Source organism: Ursus americanus, chromosome 4, assembly GCF_024610735.1.
Source record: "Ursus americanus isolate L20-20 chromosome 4, mUrsAme1.1.p, whole genome shotgun sequence".
Classification (NCBI taxonomy): Eukaryota; Metazoa; Chordata; class Mammalia; order Carnivora; family Ursidae; genus Ursus; species Ursus americanus.
Window position 1 is genome coordinate 6,994,505 of NC_142130.1, and position 19,143 is coordinate 7,013,647.

The 19,143-nt window shown below is 37.9% G+C and overlaps 1 protein-coding gene across 3 annotated transcripts in view; it reads left to right on the forward strand.

Annotated features, from left to right (window-relative positions):
- Nucleotides 1-19,143, forward strand: part of SERPINI1 (serpin family I member 1) — a 73,949-nt gene that overhangs the window by 31,423 nt on the left and 23,383 nt on the right. For all 3 annotated transcript variants that reach the window (XM_045788595.2, XM_087861382.1, XM_045788593.2), the window contains exons 2-5: nt 11,776-12,042; nt 13,076-13,306; nt 15,194-15,388; nt 16,693-16,897. In XM_045788595.2, the coding sequence (XP_045644551.1) occupies nt 11,793-12,042; nt 13,076-13,306; nt 15,194-15,388; nt 16,693-16,897 (881 nt within the window). In that variant the 5' untranslated portion in view covers nt 11,776-11,792. The remainder of the gene's footprint in view (nt 1-11,775; nt 12,043-13,075; nt 13,307-15,193; nt 15,389-16,692; nt 16,898-19,143) is intronic.

The following is a 19,143-nucleotide window of genomic DNA, read 5'->3' on the forward strand; positions in this document are numbered from 1 at the left end:
ATTTCCTTAATTCATCTTTCTACAGACTTCCTAAAGCTGCTACTATATTGTAAATGTGGTTCTGAAAATTACAGGGAAATGCAACCAGAATACTTTCATGGAGCCTTTTTATATCTACTTAATGTTTTACTTGTTTGCCCACACTCTGAAATAAAGATTACAAGTTGCCTTTTCAGACACTGACAGTGATGAACAGGAAGAGGAAACCAAACTTTTTTTTTTTATAGAAATTCCCCTATTACAATGTGTGTGGTAGGTTTATAAATAGAGTTAACAGGTGGGTATTTTCAGGTAACATTAATACAACATTAGTCAATATCAAGGTAATTTTGTGTCTTTTGTTTATAGGAGTATTAAAAAAACAAAGCAGCAAAATTATCTTTTGACACATTCTTTCTCACTTTCATTTTCCCCATAGTAGTCCTGCAAAAGACTGTCTAGAAAATAATGTAGGTAACTTAATTTCCCCAGGGTACAGTAAGTAAGCCACAAGCATTTTTTTGTTTTTTCTTTTAAAGAAAGAGCCACCTAATTTAGGTTGGTGTTTTGTGTCAGAGAGATCTTTTTGTCAGTTTCTAGCATTTCTAGCACAAAGTAAAAAGAATTTTAAGAGAAAATCATAATAAATTTTTTTCAGATTTCTTAACTAGTATGCATTTTTAAAATGTGAGATATGATGACTTTTCAAAACACATTTTGAAATAACTATGAAATAAAAGGTAGCAAAACAGGGGCGCCTGGGTGGCTCAGTCGTCAAGTGTCTGCCTTCGGCTCAGGTCATGATTCCAGCGTTCTGGGATCGAGTCCCGCATCAAGCCCCACATCGAGCCCCACATTGGGCTCCCTGCTTGGCAGGAAGCCTGCTTCTTCCTCTCCCACTCCCCCTGCTTGTGTTTCCTCTTGCTGCCTCTCTCTCTCTCTGTCAAATAAATAAATAAAACTTTAAAAAAAGGTAGCAAAACAGCATACAAAAGTTCTAATCTCGGCCTGATACATAGTACATTCTCACTAAATAGTAGGTTGAAGCATATGAACATGCCAACATTTGACTGCTTTGACTTGTAAAAATGGCAATTTCACAAAATTTGGTCTAATGTTAATATCCTTCTATAATCATCTTGGTGTCAGAAACCCATGAGTCTAGAGGCACCTGGGTGGCTCAGCCAGTTAAGCATCTGTCTTCGGCTCAGGTCATGATCTCGGGGTCCTGGGATGGAGCCCCACACTGGGCTCTGTGCTCAGTGGGAAGTCTGCTTCTCCCTCTGCCCCTCTCCCTGCTCATGCTCTTTCACTCTCTTTCTCTTTCTCTCAAATAAATTAAATAAAATTAAAAAAAGAGAGAGAGAGAGAAAGAAACCTGTGGGCCTACACCATTTAAGTAAAAGAGTACTTGGGTCTTGGGAATATTATAGTTATTAGCCAAGATAGGAAAACAGATTTGTGTGGTCTCGACAGACACTGAAGCGAAATGAAACTATGCATTTCACCCCAGGAGAGTTTAGGGATGTCCTCAAGCCCTCATATGTATTCTTATGAAATAAGGCAAGAGGTTAAAGCTAAAAGAGAAAAATAACAACAGCTATAAGGGCTCCTAAAGCTAAGACAGTAAAATAGTGGGGAGAGCTGGAGAATTCAAAAAAGAAAGACAAGACAGAAACACTATAAATATAACCCAAATAGAACTGAATATAAATACAAATATAAATGCCTTATATCTGTGCTATTTTGGTGCGTATGGCCAACGGCCCTAACTACCACTGTCCTTGGTTAGGATATAATCACATTACAATATTGTATTTGCAGTTATAACTGTACATCATCAAGACAGGTTTAAAACTGGCTTTCAATGCTCTGAAAGTCTGCCTGTGAGAATTTCTTCTTTAAATACTTTCTCTGGATATATTACCTCCTTCCCCAGCCCTTCAAGATATACTCAAGCATTAGCAAATGATTGGAGGGTAAGTTAGGCTAGTGTTGAGAAGCAACCTTACATCTGAGTTTTTCAGGGACATAGCTGGCTTTTAAAAATTTTATTAAAAAAATAAATAAAAACTTTATTACACAAGCAATATTTCAATATTGAGAAATTAGAAAATCCAATATTTTTAAAGCTCTGAATAAAAAGCTGGACATCTCTTTAAGGAATGCATACCTAATACATGAAGGAAAACTCCGCAAAAGCACATCTCTTGCATCATCCTGTTATCTTCCATATCCCTAGCACCTAGTACAGGACCTGGTATGTAGTTGGCAAGAATAAGTAGTTATTGAATGAATGAATGAATGAATGAATGAATGAATGATTGAGTGAATTAAATTCTGGGTATTGCATTCACATTTAAAATTTATGTTTTTTTTTAACATCTATAGTAGCTCATTAAGCATCCTTTGTGTACAAGAAGTTGTTCAGTACAGATGACTCAGTTTTCTCACCTATAAAATGAGGGTCTGGTCAAGGTGTTCCCAGCAGGAACATTCTGCAGTCTTTTAAACAGCTAAGCCCTAGGCTGGGTAAGAGCAATCAGCAGGGATTTCTTAAAGCATTAATGGGTAAGCTAAGACCATTAATGCCTGGCTTAGTTCCCAAATGGCCTTGAGCCACACATGACCTTGATTGATGATGACTTTTTAACCCATCTCTTTGAAACTGCTCCCTGAATCTTGCCTTAGGGCTTGTGTGTCACTTGTTCAGCTCTCCTGACAGTATTCCAAAGGAAGTCATTCATTGGCAAGGACAAAGTCTCCCTGCTTGTGCCAAACAGAATTATTCATTACCATTTTATGGAAAGCCCAAGTCACATTTCCAGGAGGGCTGGGATCTGCCAGCTCACTGATGCTTGTTGGCATTGACTTTATTTTCCCTGGTAGTTACCTGCGTTAATCAAAAGCCTTTGGAATTCCAAATGGAGCCTCTTTATCGAGATCTCTTGATGAAAAGGAATATGTTTATAACTAAAACATCTTATGTAAGGAGAGATGTTTTATGAGTTCATACTACTAATTTTTCTGTTTTTGTTTTAAACACTTGTATTTGGTTGCGAAACAATGTTATGAAGAGTAGATCTATTTGGGCTACTTCTAGCTCTGCATTGTCAAATATGGTAACCACGAGCCACATATGGCTATTAAAATTGATTAAAATTAAATAAAATTAAAATACATGTTTCTCAGGTGTATTGGCCACACTACAAATACCCAATAGCCACAAGTGGCAAATGGCTACCTTATTGGACAAGTACACATATATAATATTTATGTCATTGCGTGAAGTTCTGTTGGACTGCATTTTTCTAACTTTTTGAAGGACACACAATAATTGAGTATTTTGGGTTTTGATTTTAGAAATTTGTTATGGCCTAGCATGGGAAAATGTTTGACGAGAGACTTACTTATTCATCATCTATTTATTAAGTCAAACAATTTCCCAAGAGGTTATCTTTGTTGTGAAATGTTCTTGAAAGTTTATAACCCGTATCTCCCACTAGTTAGAGGATGTTTGGCACCAAAAAATCTCCAAAGCTCCTTGGAAGAAAGGAACTCTTGTGAGTCATGGTCCATCTTCATTCCAATTAACCTCCCTCTTGTTGCTGAGGAATTCAGACTTAATATATTTATATTTACCAAAGCACTTTAGAAATTCTGGGGGAGTTTTAGCACATCTTCCTTTGGTTATTTCTCAACATTTCCAGGACTGGTTAGTCCCTAAATGAGCAGACCACCACAGACTCTTCCAGGCCTAAACTTCCTCTTGGATGCATGCAAAATCCCAAGAATTTTAGACCTGTAGCATAGCCAGCTTGGTGCTAGCTGCTATGTGATCCATAGTTCTAAGCCACAGAGTTCTAGTAAATCATTTTGGGGTACCAGTGATATAGCACTAATTCAACCAATAACAAGGAATATTCAGTGATTAAGAAAAGACTAATATTCCAGTTCCTTCCTGCTCTGATTGTTGGATTATCCCATGAAAATAAACATTTTTTGAAAGAAAAATTTCTAACTATAAGGATTTTTAAAATTAAAGGATAATTATTTTTAAAAGGTTATAATCTTGACTCTCAAACAAATATAAAATGAACAGATATCAAAGATTTTATTTAGCTCATTAACTAAAGAATCAGTAAGCTGTTACAACCAATTCATTAGAGAGTCCAAAAAGCAGATGAATATATAAACTCATGAGAAATACTGAAATACATTTGCTTAATAGATGCAGAACTGGTCAATATCCACAGGGCAATAATCAATTGCATTCAATCATACATGTACTCCATGCATTTTTATAGACAAAAATCATTTGCATCACTATCAATTATCTTCAACTTAGAGAACTATGAAGTTGTTCAAAGATGATGAAGGGCCCAAAACTCGTAATCAGATGCACTGGAAGGGTATGTTCTAGATAATTCATAGTTTTCCATTGAAGACATGCAGTAATTATCTGGGTCCATTTGCAAGTCTTTTCATAATTTTTTCTGGTAAATTACATATCTGTAGCTTACTCTCTCCATAGTTCTGTCCCTTTGATTTACCTGGCCGTTTACTCCTTGTTTGAAAGATGCCAGGTAAGATTTCCTTTTTGCTTGATGCAATAGAACAGGGAAAAGAACATAAAGATGTGTTTTTTTGCAAAATGTAAGAGAGTATGGAAAGAACCACAGGCTAGATACCTGAGGGGAGAAGCAAAAGAAAGAGAAAAAGATGGAAGGATCATAATTTCATAGATGTCATGATTACAGAATTAAACCTCCTGCACTCCTTATTTCCTTGGTTCTGGTCCCTTGGTTTTTAAAATACATTGCAATTGAAGTAGCATTTTCTTTTTAAGGAGAAAGAACATTTTAAGGAGGAAAATGTACAGTTCTTTTTAAAATATAGCACAATGAAGTATCTTTATTTATATGCTAGCATATTATGCCCTTAATAACTAAGATTTTAAGTCTGAGCCTTCTTTTCATCCTTCTGAATCACTTCTGGCCATTGTTTATCAGGCACATGACATGATACTTTTCATAATCCATTTTCTGATCAAAACTTTCAGCACCTTTGTGATTGAAAATGTAATCTTAAGACATTTCAAAGACCACTGGTGCATTCTCTCCATTTCCATTTGATTATTTGATTACTCCATCTCCACACCCCTCCACACTTTTCTACAGCTAATTGGAAAGTTATCAAGAAACTACTGACAGCCTACTGCCTGAGCAGTAGTCCTTCACAAAGCACGCATGGATCATTTACCTTTCCTGGCTTTGAAAACACTGTGATTTATATCGAGAGATTTGGCAAGTTCTTATGCCTCTAATTGGGCTCCTTGGCATCCAACAAACAGTTCTTTTGTATATATCCCAAGGACAAGAGATACAGATCCTTGCACAAATTCACTTACATACATGGGTCTTATATTCGTGGATCCTTTGTAAAACACTCGGTTGTTGTGTTACAAGAAAATCAGTAGGTTCATTTCTCGCGTGATAAATGCTTGCATCACTTACCGTAAACTTACATCCTCCCCTCTGTTCACTGCGTCCGTGGCCCTTTTTCTTTTTCATGCTGCCATACAGTACAGTGCTATTGAGGACAGCTCTGGGTCCAAGTTTAAGCAAAACTTTGACTGTGGGAGGCACACCAATGAAAAAAAGGTGGATTGAGGAAACATGGATAAACAAGTAGCCAGAAGTTTACACTCTTCTGGCTATGACACTTACACATGAAATGAGCACAGTACAGCTTGTATCTCTGAGGATTGACTGGTTTCTTTGGACATTGATCATAAGATTTATTCTAATTTCCAAAAAGTTAAAATTGGGGGTGGGGAGGAGCGCTACACATGTTGCCATTGAAGAAATTTGCTAAATTACAGGTTGCTAAAATACAGACTGTTTCACAAGGTCATGACTCCTTTTTTGTTTCTCCCCCCAAGATTTTATTTATTTGTTTGAGAGAGAGATCACAAGCAAGGGGAGGGGCGGAGGGAGAAGCCGCTCACTTCCTGAGCAGGGAGCCCACTGCAGGGCTTGATCCCAGGACTCTGGGATCATGAGCCCAAGGCAGATGCTCAACCAGCTGAGCCACCCAGGCACCCCAGTCATGACTCCTTTTTTGTGTGTGACAAATTCTTTGACAAATTTTCCAGCTTCACTGCTGCTGATCTAGGTCAACCCTTTCTCTTAGTAAATCAGAGAACAAACGTCTGGAGACCAACCTGCTCCAGATTTCACCAAGTGAACTAGTACTAACCAAACTTAGAGCAGTGGCTTCCAAACACTAAGTGCCAAGCCATGGGGTGGCGGGGGGGCGGGAGCGGGGAAGAAGAAAGAAAAAGTAGTGAAACCATGAATTCAAACTTATCCACTCTGAAGAACTGTCTTCTTTTCATCACAAAATGTTCATTCTTTTATGTGATTGTAAGAGGCATTATTTTTGTTAAACTGTTTAGCCCCCATCCCAATGTATTAACTTAATAAAAATAAAAAGTTACCAACCTTATATTGGTTCCCTCAATTAAAAAAATAACTACGTGCAAAATTCTGAGAATTAATACGCCAGAGTGCTTCAAGATAATGTTCTTTGCTTTAGGCATTTTTTCCTTAGTTATTTTCTATGGCTGTTTTTGTTGCTGTTGTTGTTGTTGTTGGAGTAAGGATCTTCCTCAGCCATGTTTTTTCACCTTCTAAAGAGCACCTTTCTTTTTTAGTTAGTTCACAATTATGAAACCATTTTTTTTAACATTTCAAATAATTGAGTTATCCAAAAAAAGCAACAAGTTGCATTTATGAATATCAATCTTTCTATAAATAAGAGTAACTACTAAGAAAGTTTTTTTTAAGTCTTTCTTATTGTGCTAGATTTCTACTCTGTGATTACTCACACCTCAATTATAAGATTTAATTCCCTGACCTGTTTGAATGAAGTGTTCGCCAAAGCGCATTACTCACGTACACATGCCCCCAACCTATTGTACCACTAGCAACGTAGAGGAGAGACGCAAGAGTTAATGGCGATTTATTCGTAGTTCAGCTACTCTGGCTTTTCTAGCACAACAGCACAATCTACTACTATTTTGGTACTGAGGCCCCTTGTTTTTATGTAAAGGCCTTTTACTCGGTAGCTTGAAAATAATGAATCTACAAAGTAATGCTCCATGTGAGAGTAATTCATTTTAGAATGTGTTGATTATTATGATTAATGGTGGGGCCCTGGCATTTTGTAGACTGATGTGAAGACAGTAACGTTTGGGTAGCACCTTTTGTGATTTTTCAAGGTGGTGCGCTTGTCTGTTAATGCATTGCATGTCCAGCCATCGCGTTATGCCAGCACTGGTGACAGAGCCACTTTGTCAGACTGGAAAGATGGTCTCAGACTCAATAAGGCAACACTTTATCAAAGGGAATAAAAAATGGAAATGAGCTACTACCTGTGGACTGAGATTAAAGTAGCTTCGAGAATTGAGGGGCAGCAGCTCCTCTTGCTGTTCCTTCCTATGCAGCATTTGTGAGCCTTGACATCTCAAGCTATATTCATTCAACAAATATTTGGTACCTACGATGCGTAATGCACTAAGTGCTTATTCTCATTTTTTTAAGATAGACAAAGAGGAATGCACTTCTATCTGTGTCTTCAAAAAGCCGAGGAAATGAGCTGACTCGTGTACAGAAATATCCGTAATAGAAGGAAGCAGTGGTATGTGCTGTTGGAGAGGTGGAGATAAAATGTGCCAACATGTCAGAGGAGGGGGAGATTGCTGTTGTAACTGAAGAACCAGGAGGGTATTCACGAAGGAAATAGAAGTGGAGCAGAACCTTGGGGAGTGGTTAGGATTTGAACATATGGAGCCAGGTTGAAGTAGTTCCAGACAGAGAACGACACAAGCCAGCAACAGGAGACAGAAATTCTGGGGTATGTATTGCAAAAAGGAGTCTGGCTTGAATTGCAGGATCCCTGAAGGAAGGGGAGTGGTGGGTAGAAACATGTTGGATCACAGTACAGTGAGACTAAAGATTTGGGGCTTTACTCTAGAGGCATGAGGGAGATTGTGAGGCTTTGTAAATATAGGAATACCTGTTCATAATGGTACATCAAAACAATTCATCCAGAGCCTATGCCTCCTTTGGATTGAAGAGGGCAGTAACCTGGGCTTCTGAGAATGGATGGAAGTCATTGGTGGAGTCCTTGAGGATGAATTAGGAGGGAGAACTGCCACTATGGCTATGGGAGTGGTCATGGGTTAATGGACAGAAGAAGTGTCAGGAACGCAGTATGGAATAAGTGTTGACAGCTCACTGAACGTAAGGGAAAGAGAGGTGCACAGGTGTCAAAGACTTTGATGTTTTAAGAAAGAAATGGGGAAAAAAAAAAGAATGGGTTTGACAGAGTCCTGTTTGAGCCACCTTGAATTTGAAGTGCTGGCAAGAGTCAAAGATTAAGACAATCCCAAAACAATTTGCAATGCACATTAGGAATTAAGATAAAAGGAAAGCCAGAGCTAGAATTTTACTTACTGGGGAATTATATGAACAGGGATACTAGTTGAAGTACCTTTGTTTTGAGAGAAGTTCACCAGCAGGCACGAGAAGAACAGTACACAGAAGCGGGCCAGGAAGAGATGCCTGGAGAGCACTCCCCACTTACAAGGTAGGAGAAGGAAAGGAAATCTTCCCTTCTCCCCAGAAAAACAATGCTTAGAAGGAGTAGTCAGAGGCAGCAGGGGTGAAGGGGCCAGCGCCCAGGGGTGGGGTAGTTAGTATCAGAAAGGCTGGACCAATCTGGCAGAAGCCATTTTTTTCCTGCACACTGGAAATTTTGCCTTTAAAAGAAGGAAAGATCACTTAACTATAGATAAAATGTGTTTCCAGAACAGAGTTCTTTAAATCTTGACTGAAGGGTTTCCTGATGTAACTCGCTCCCACCATTCAGAGCCATACCACTTCTATTCCCGGCAGAGCGTGTAAATCATGGCCTGCTACTGCTCGCTGCCCTGGGAGGAGCCCTCTCTCAGACAAACGGGTGTTCTTTCCAGGAGTCTACCAGAAGCCTGAAGATACATTTAGTGCTTTTGACATCTCTTTCCCCCAATAAGGAAACACAGCAGAGCTGCAGGTCCACCAAACACTGCTTCTTTCTGCATCTGGACCATCTCCTACAGACCAGGGGTTCCTAACCTGAGCCCAGCAGATACCTCGGCCAGTGAAAGCAATGTTCTGTTAGCCACATGCATGCGTTTTCTGAAGAGATTGCTTACCCTTCTCCTGATTCTTAAAAGAATCTGTTTTCTTAAAAAGAGAAGAACCATTATAGTGGATGACCCGTTCTTGTACAATGCTGTGAGTGTCTTGAGGACAAGATCCCGTGCTTATACATTTTGGTATCTTCATGGTACCTCTTTCAATCTTGGCTGAATGAATGGCATTTCATAGCGCTATGTTAGATGAGCCAACAGGAAGGATAAAATAATCGTGTAGAGTTGAGACTGGCATCTTCATTTCATGAATGAGGAACCAAAGACTGAGAGAAGGCCTGCGATTTGCCAAAGGTCATACATAATGTGTTAGCTTATTTATCTCATGGCACATTCATTTGTAAATAAAAATGCTGATGAATATGATAGACTTGGCCTTGTTTTTCTAGAATGCTTGTTGGTTGGCAATAGGCTGGCTTTTGTTTTATATGAATGACACCTTTTTGTTAACCTAAAATTTGATACTCATGTGAAAAGCAATGGTTTCCAAAGAGCCATGTTACTGAATGACAGATAGATACCACTATCATCTAGTGACTTCAACTTCATGGTCTTTGACTAGATAACATTAAGCGAAAGTAATGAGGCCCGGCTTTGGGACTTTGCGGGATATGTCCGACAGTGGGATAGTGTCAGGATTAAGAGCATGGGCCTTTGAGTCTGACTTGGATTTCTGAGTTCTAATAACCAGTGTTACATCCTAAGTATTAAATACCAGCTCTATCTTAGGGTCTCTTTCAACTTAGAAGGGTACCTGCTAAATTTCCATCTGAATCTAGAGATTGAGAAAGTTCCCCTATTCTGCTTCCCCCTTTTCCTGGGGTCCTCTGGAGCCCAGAAGGAGGAGAGACTGCCATGGCAGCCTCCTACTGATGGCCCCAGTCCGCAGGCTGGCTGGCTGGCAGCTCTGTTCCCTGCCCTGGGGTTCAGTCCCAGCGCTGCATGCATCACAGACCCTGTTCTGCAGCAGTGCGCTTGCTCTCCCACAGGCAGCCACCCTTGTCTCCCACAGCGTGGGGTGTGAGTCCGTATTTACATACAGGCTGAGCTTTACCTTCCTGAACAAAAGAGAATGATCTACACCTTAATATAAAAGCAGAGGGATAAACAGCAGTGCTTGGAGTTGCTCAGACAAAAAAACAAAACAAAAACAAAACTGATACCTAAAACTGCACCCTAAAATGTGAAGGACTTACAAATTAGTAAGCAGTTGTCTGGAAGTTGGAATTAAAAGCACTACAGAGTGAGGAGGACATTCTGACTCAAACCCCTGTTAGAAACACCTTGCTCTTAAGTAAAATGTGTATGTATGCCTTCTGTTAACTGAGTAAAGGGGACCGTTAATGCTCCATGCTCACTGAAGTATGATTTTCCAAATGTGTTTGCGCAGTATCACTTTACATGCTGTTTTCATGATAATTTTTTTTTTCTTGAAGGTCATGAACAAGTAAGCCACTTAATTGTTTGACTAGGCAGTTCAGCTTTTAGATGCCTGCAGTGACAAAGAGGGAGAATACAAGGAAAAAGGGAATTCTGTCCCAGCTGGGTGCCTGTCAGTGTGTGCTGTATGTGGGGAGACAGGGCTTCTGGAACACTGGTGTGCCAGGAGGAAGAAATATTATCCAGAGATGTCTGGGCATTGACACTTTCTCTTCCAAAGAGAAAATGGTTCAAGAACCAGATAAATCTGATATTTAGATATATTCATTGAAACAGAAGCATCCATAGGCTGATATAAGCTGAAATAGTAATATCAGCCTGAGTGTAAAAGGACAGTGTGGTAGAAGGCTCCTCCCTGCCCAGAGATTACCACTGGGAGCAGCAGCCTCATAGGGAGCAGCCGTGGAAGGGAAAAGTGCACACGGACGCACTGAGCCTGCCTCTTCTCTGGGTTACCACTTCCTGTGGGTTCTGCAGCTGGGCCTGCATAAACTGGGGCTGGTGGCAGGTGTGTGTCTGAGCTTTTCCTGCCAGTTGGCAACCCAGTTGCATGGTGCATTAATTTTATAAATTATAGTAAATGGGTAGAGCGACATTTTCAAATGCCTGACTTCACTAGTTCATCTTAAACTCTGTAAATACCTTTCGGTTTCCATTATTGTTTTCCTGGACCTATGTAGTTAAGTGTAAGCTAGAGTAAATTGTTTCAAAATCATGACCAAAATACATATGGTGAAGATATGAAAAACTGATACATTCACCTCACCAAACATGGTCTATAATTTTCCATTATATACGTAGCTATACATGCTCTTAAGTCCATGAAGGTGGGGACCAGGGCTACCTTGTTCCTGGAAATATCCTCAGAATTTAGCAATGTTATTTGTTCATTTGACTATTAGTTGCCTTTTTAAAAATAGTACCTTCCAACATATCCTTTAAAGGGGCTTTTGTTAGGAGATAGTAACAAAGTAAATGTTTAGAAACTCGGTTTGCTTTACAACTTTGCCAAGAGATAATTCTTATTTTTATTTTTTTGCCTTTGACTCCATTCTCAGAGATAATTAATGATTAATATGGAAATTACTGTTTTCCAGGCTTGAGCTCTCCCAACATGGCTTTCCTTGGACTCTTCTCTTTGCTGGTTCTGCAAAGTCTGGCTTTAGGGGCCACTTCCCCTGATGAAACCATTGCTGAGCTGTCAGTGAATATGTATAACCATCTTCGAGCCACTGGGGAAGATGAAAATATTCTTTTCTCTCCGTTGAGTGTTACCTTCGCTATAGGAATGATGGAACTTGGGGCCCAAGGGTCTACCCTGAAGGAAATCCGTCATTCAATGGGATATGACAGCCTGAAAAATGGTAAGTGTGCTGAAGTTTAATTTTTCAAGGTGGTTTGACTTTAACTTTCAACTCAGTTATGTTGTCTTGGGCCATAGGTAGCAATACTCACATAATGTGAGACGGTGATCTCATTGAGGTGGTATGGCTAGGAGAACCATTAGGAAACCCAAGAAATGTATTAATTCCTGGCTGCATCCTTAGCTGAGTTAATCTAAGAAACTTATAGATTTTATTTATTATTATTTAAATAAACCTCACTGTGGATAAATAAAAGCAAGCATGGTTCTTACTGAGTTTCCAGTCTAGAGGGAGAGGCATGTGTCAATCAATTATCACATAAATAAATGAAAATTTACAACTGTGGTAACTGCTATGAAGAAAAGCAACATGATTCTCTAAGAATATCAGAAATCTTTGCTTAAAGCCAATTGTATCTTCATTTTTTAAGTAACATCCAATAATTTTTTTGAAATGGTTTATTATGAAAATGTTATGTATTGGGGAAAGTTTTTAGCCAAAAGGTGTTTTGTAATCATTTTGACATGATGTATGATTTCTATGGTAATGCTTTTACTATACATGAGAATCAACTCATTAAAAAGTTAAGAACTCCCTGATTTCTAAGGGACTTTTTTAGTTATAAGGCAAAAAAAGCCCAGTGAAAGTAAAATTTCAAGGAATATTTTGATTTTTAAATTAGGTAATTAAGCTTAATTCTTATTCCTGTTAAATATAAAATGAAGACCAATTTAATGAGAATAACCTAAGTACTTTGAAAGGAGACAACCAAAAAATCTCTATAGATTCTACTGAGACAACCGTTAAAACGAAAAATAATACCAGTGTAGAATACTCAAAGTTAATTTGAAAATGTAGAAATGGCACAAATATTGGAACCTGCTAGTCATGTCGATGCGGGGAAAAAACTAGTGCTCTTCCCTTGGGCTCCTGTCTCATCAATCTCCCTTGCTGTGTTTTACTGCTTCTCCACTCCCGGTGGTCATTCACTGTGTTTGTTCCACTAATAAACTTATTGTTTGTCATTTTGCAGGTGACGAATTTTCCTTCTTAAAGGATTTTTCTAGCATGGTAACTGCTAAAGAGAGCCAGTATGTGATGAAAATTGCCAATTCCCTCTTTGTGCAAAATGGATTTCATGTCAATGAGGAATTTTTGCAAATGCTGAAAAAATACTTTAAAGCAGAAGTAAATCATGTGGACTTCAGTCAAAATATAGCTGTGGCCAACCATATTAATAAGTGGGTGGAGAATAACACAAATAGTACGTCATTTGGTTCCTTTCTTTCTCTAGTAGCTTAGTTTTAACTCTCCTCTACTTCTGAAATTGTCTCTTCACTCCATTTGAATTTTTGAATGTTAGCATTTAGTTGAGTATCTAATAATTATTTTGTATAGATTACAGTCTTTTTAGAGGCATTGCTTATGAATAAACATTTTTAAAAAAGATTTTATATATTTATTTGACAGAGAAAGAGAGACAGAGAGAGAGGGAACACAAGCAGGGTAAGTGGCAGAGGGAGAAGCAGGGTTCACCGCTATGTGGGGCTCAATCCCAGGACCCTGAGATCATGACCTGAGCTGAAATCAGATGCTTAACAAATGAGCCACCCAGGCGCACCATGAATAAACATTTTTGAAAGAACTTAAATGTTTTGGCATGTGAAGAATCTTGGCACTGTGATAAATCAGTCTGAAATCTGTCTCTTCAATCATGGTTTTCCTCTGCATGGTAATCTTAACTACTGTATGGAATTTTGGTTGCACTGACTTATTTAAGAAGTTAGATACCAGTTAGGATGGCAATTGGTGGGCCTCTTAAAAATATACTTAAAACAGAATATAAGAGTTAAAAATCAGAGTTGGGCTTTTTTTAAATAAAGATTTTATTTATTAATTTGAGAGAGAGAGCGAGAGACAGAGCGAGCACAAGGAGGGGGAGAGGCAGAGGGAGAGGGAGACACAGACTCCCCGTTGAGGTAGGAGCTCAATCCCAGGACCTGGAGATCATGACCTGAGCTGAAGTCAGACGCTTAACCATCTTAACCATCTGAACTACCCAGGCCAGCCGCCCCCAGAGTTGGGCTTTTAAATGACAGAACTTGATTGGTAATCAAAAAAATTGTATAGGATTTCTTAAAAAAAAAAAAAAAAGAGCAGCCCATTTTAAGCCCAAGTAAGTGGAGAATTAAAAGAGACACATTTATTTTCAAATTTATTTCTAATCTTGGGGTACTTGACTGGCTTGGTTGGTTCAGCATGTGACACTTGATCTTGGGCCTGTGAATTTGAACCCCACATTGGGTGTAAAAAAATAAAATCTTTTAAAAATAAATAAAATTTGTTTCTAATCTATTCTTTAAAAATGTATTTATAATACAAATTTTGGTCCTAACTTTTTCAACTATGACGTTAAAATGTAGGATAAAAGAAACTTATGTTCATATTTTAACATTCAAAGAATAAGTCAAGAATAATAATCCACTTTGAATAGATTGAATGATTAAAAGCTGTCTATTTCCAAAATCTTTTTAAACATTTTTAGCTATCAACAAAGACCCAGTATCTTTGAAAATAGATTTGTAAAGGAGTATTTCAAATGATAGGTAATAAGTCATGATGAGTTCAATTGGCTTTCACTCATCTGTTTTCACCTGGTCTAATGCAGTTATATTTGGTGGAAAGATATCTAATATATATGGGGGGAATTTTTAATTGGTCGACATTTTAATCACGTACACTGTTCAAGAATAAGCTCAGTAAAGATTATCGAGGGCTTACTCTGTGTTAAGAGTTGTACATGCATCATTACAACTAGAAAGTGGTGAAGCCTGAGATTCTGTTGTATGTGGTTCGATGGTTTCTACACGTGTCAAGATCCTACCAGTGTTATTGCAGGTGGGTGTGTTTTAGATCTCCTTAATCTGTAACTCGTGTGTGTGCGTGTGTGTGTGTGTGTGTGTGTGTGTGTGCCCGTGTGTGTGTGACGTTTTCCCTTTGAAATCAAGATACTTTCAGTTTTTATTGTAAATTTGGTAATGGTATACAGTTTTTCTGGTTACTCTATCAGACAGTAGTTTGATAGCCTTTTGGATCCGTTTCACCTTCAAATTTAATACGAATCTTCGTCTATTCATTTCTTCCTGAATAGGTCTGTTGAAGGATTTGGTATCCCCAAGGGATTTTGATGCTGGCACTCATTTGGCCCTCATCAATGCTGTCTATTTCAAGGGAAGCTGGAAGTCACAATTTAGACCTGAAAATACTAGAACCTTTTCCTTCACTAAAGATGACGAAAGTGAAGTCCAAATTCCAATGATGTATCAACAAGGGGAATTTTATTATGGTAAGACATTCTGGCTTTTATTTCTCTCTTCTTGCAGTATATTAACAAGTTTTTAAGAAAGAACATGAAATATTTATTACTCAAATATCTTGTCAATCTTGTTTGGGCTACAATTCAATTTCCTTGGCTCCATTTTCAAAGGCCTCTAATTAGATCCTGAGTGAATATTATATGCATTGACAGTTTTCCAATATACTTCTTTAACTTATAAAGTTGATTTCACCTGCAGAGTGGCTTTATTCATGGGCAAACACCTGACCTTGTATAAGAACATTCTGGGTTACTCCAAAAAGCATTGGCTTTGGGGTGGTTGTCAGCGACCCATATGTTCCACTTTGCTCTTGCTTTGGATTCCTTACCACTTTTTGAATTACAAGCATTTCTATAAAATTTTGCTTTCAGACTGTGTATGTATGCTCAGACATAATTATTCATTCATAGTTTTATTTATTGAAAGTCTATGATTTGTGATACAACTCAATTTTCTTGACATTACTTTCAAAGATATTTCATTGGACTTTTCAGAAGTTTAGGGTGTTAATCCTTCGTATACACTACTTGAGAACCAAAATGTTTAATGGTCTAAAGGACCTAGATCAGTTATAGGAAAATACTCATAACAGAAGCATTACATTTTCTTTTTGAAAATGGGGAAAATTTTAAGGTAACAGCAGGGCCATTTGTTTTAAAGACTTCTTTATTTTTTTTATGGAAGCCTGGTGAATTTAGCTAAATTGTTAGAACACAAAGCCCATTACCTAACTAACCTCATTACTTAATTTGAAGGCCTTAAGCACCACAAATACCCTAGGTAACTACTGTAGAATGTAATAGATTTCATTTTGACTATGCTATCTTGGCCTCAAGACTTTTAGCTGTGGTAATAATCAAGTCCCAGGTAGTACGTGGTTCATTTTTCCCTCCTTAGAAATCAGGTGGGTATTTGCAAATGTGAATTACATCTCACTTGGATCCAGGGCTTTATTTTTCTAACCAGGACTTAGCATCATTTCTAAAGATATTCTTTAAATATATATTCATTTGAAGTATCTCATTTAAAAATAAAAAGTAAATCTAGAGAACATATGACAATTTTGATATAATTCTAGGGATTCTAAAATAAAATAAATTCTTTAGGACTGAAGATTCATTTGATTTCAGGGCCTATTTTTTTTAAAACCCTCTTTTTCTTGGATGCCTGAATTTCTTATATTCTATACACTATTTTGGAAGAAAGTTATAACAAATTAAACCTTTTATTTGAGCTGGGATATGGGCCTTGATCACCTTTCTTTTTGTTTTAGGAGAATTTAGTGATGGCTCCAATGAAGCTGGTGGTATCTACCAAGTCCTAGAAATACCCTATGAGGGAGAGGAGATAAGTATGATGCTGGTATTGTCCAGACAGGAAGTTCCACTGGCCACTCTGGAGCCATTGGTTAAAGCACAGCTGATTGAAGAATGGGCAAACTCTGTGAAGAAACAAAAAGTGGAAGTGTACCTGCCGAGGTACGAGGCTCCTGTGGGCCCCCTCTGGTAGCATGGAGGGAGAGATGTCAATGTAGGTTCCGACTCAGGAAAACTCTGGCCACTGCCTTTGAATTGTAGGTCTTACCTGCTCTCTTCCTCCTCCCTCCTTTCCCCTCCTCTCCTTCTCTCCCTTCTCCTTCTTGTAAACTCTTCTTTTGTACTCACGAGGTCCTGCCCAGAGACACAAGCTCACTTATCGATTCACTCAGTACTATTTACCAAGACTTAGTTTCAGATCCGAGTCAATATTCTTAGCTTCATTTTAGAAGATTTCTCAATAGATCGTCTCTGAATATCATTTGCATTGGCAGTCTTCTGTATTTCATTAATATTTAAAGTTGATTATAGCTGGAGAGAAAATAATCTCCCACGTTGTTGGAAGAAGCACAAGCAAGTTTCTGTGCTCAGTGCCAAGATGCAACCATAAATAAGGAGGAAAAAGCTGAAATTTCTCCCTGTGGATTCAATAGTAAAATCTATGCAGGGCCTTGATGTTCTTCTCAACCCTACCTCCGGCCACTCCCCACAACAAACCCTTTGTACCATGTACTACCCATGTGCACGTTGCCATGCTACATACAGATAGCATGCTTCTTGCCTGCCTCCAGGTCTCTATGCATGTTTTTGCATTGGCCTAAAATGCTCTTCTCATGTTTCTTTGCCTGATACTGATATTGTGTACTTCTCTGTATATTTTTAAAGAAATTCTTTTTTGATAAAATGAGAAATTCAGTACAGTGTTAATGCTTCCCTTATTAAGTTCCATGAAGTAAGTGCAGCATGTCCAAATGCTTCAAATCCGTGAGGACGCAGTTATTTAGGCGTATTTTAACAGAATTTTAAATGAATGCTTAATAAGTATCACATATTCTAATTCAACCATATTCACTAGAAAATGTGGCCTCCAGGTCCTGTCCACTGAGAAATTGAACGTGGCAGCAGAAGAAAATTAAATTTTCATTTTCTAAGAGATACTCTTCAATTATGAAATAGTTTAGCTTGCTTGCTCATATTAATGCCTGACACTAAACTAGGCACAGTTGATTACCATGTATCCATTACTGCAGAAGTTCTATGAACTCTCCCTCTGCCTGGTTAGTGCATAGAGAGAAAGGCTAAATAGCTAGATAACATGAATCTGGTTTCCCTTTTGAAGAAATTGACTGTTTTCAAATACTGATGTGTAGGTAATAATCAATAGGAAACGATCCACCCCTCCCATTTGATAGTATTAGGATACGCTAAATGTTCGATGAGGGTAATGATGTTTATGACCTCACTTTAGCAAGGGTAAAAATGTGTTATGAGCCATTTCCTAGGTTTACTCAAGTGTCTATCTTAAAATGTTTGTATAATTTTATTCACATGGAGATATTACTCTGAAACGGCAACTTTGCATTTCTATAATTTGACCACATTCTTGTCCTGCTCCACAGGTGCTTTTACTTTCTATTATATTAGATTTTATGCATATAGGTTTGAAATGCCTTTTTTAAAAGGTATAGGGTATATCGAGGGGGGAGAAGGGGCAACTACTTTTGTATTTTTATTAGTTTTCCCCCTGAATGATAAGTCCTACAGGAATCAGATGCTGAATTGAAACTGTATTTTTATACAAAATATAAAACTCTATTCAGGAGAGGGTAAAATTGCTATACCTATGTGATATCACAAATCCAGTGAAATACCAAAAGGTTAATGCACAGTCATACATTTCTAAGATTTAAATGAGATTACCAGATATTCTTCCAATTTACTCATGGTAGCAAAAACATTTTGGCTAATATAGTAAAAAATATATGTAAGATATCTAAAAAGCATTTTAGAATAATGCCTAGCACAGAGTAAGCATCATGTAATTATTATCTGTTATCACTATTATTATTTATTTTCAGTGTACATTTTAAGTCCTAGTATTCACCTTGTGTTAATCCATGGGTAGCTTTATATATACTTTTCTAACAGTAAGATTTTTTTTAAAAACCTTGTTCTGATGAACATTACCCTCTTCATTGTATAAGGCGCAAGACGATTGTTCTAAAGTGAATATCAAATAACTTAATACTTGGAATGTAGAGGTACCTGGCTGCCATATCTTTCCACTCTGACTTTTGTAGGCTCAGATTTATCATTTGTGATCAGAGTGCTAGAAATCAATGGATATAAAGTGGTTTTCTATTTTGTAAGCAGAGACCATCCTGTTAGTTTGAAATGATTGTCTTAGA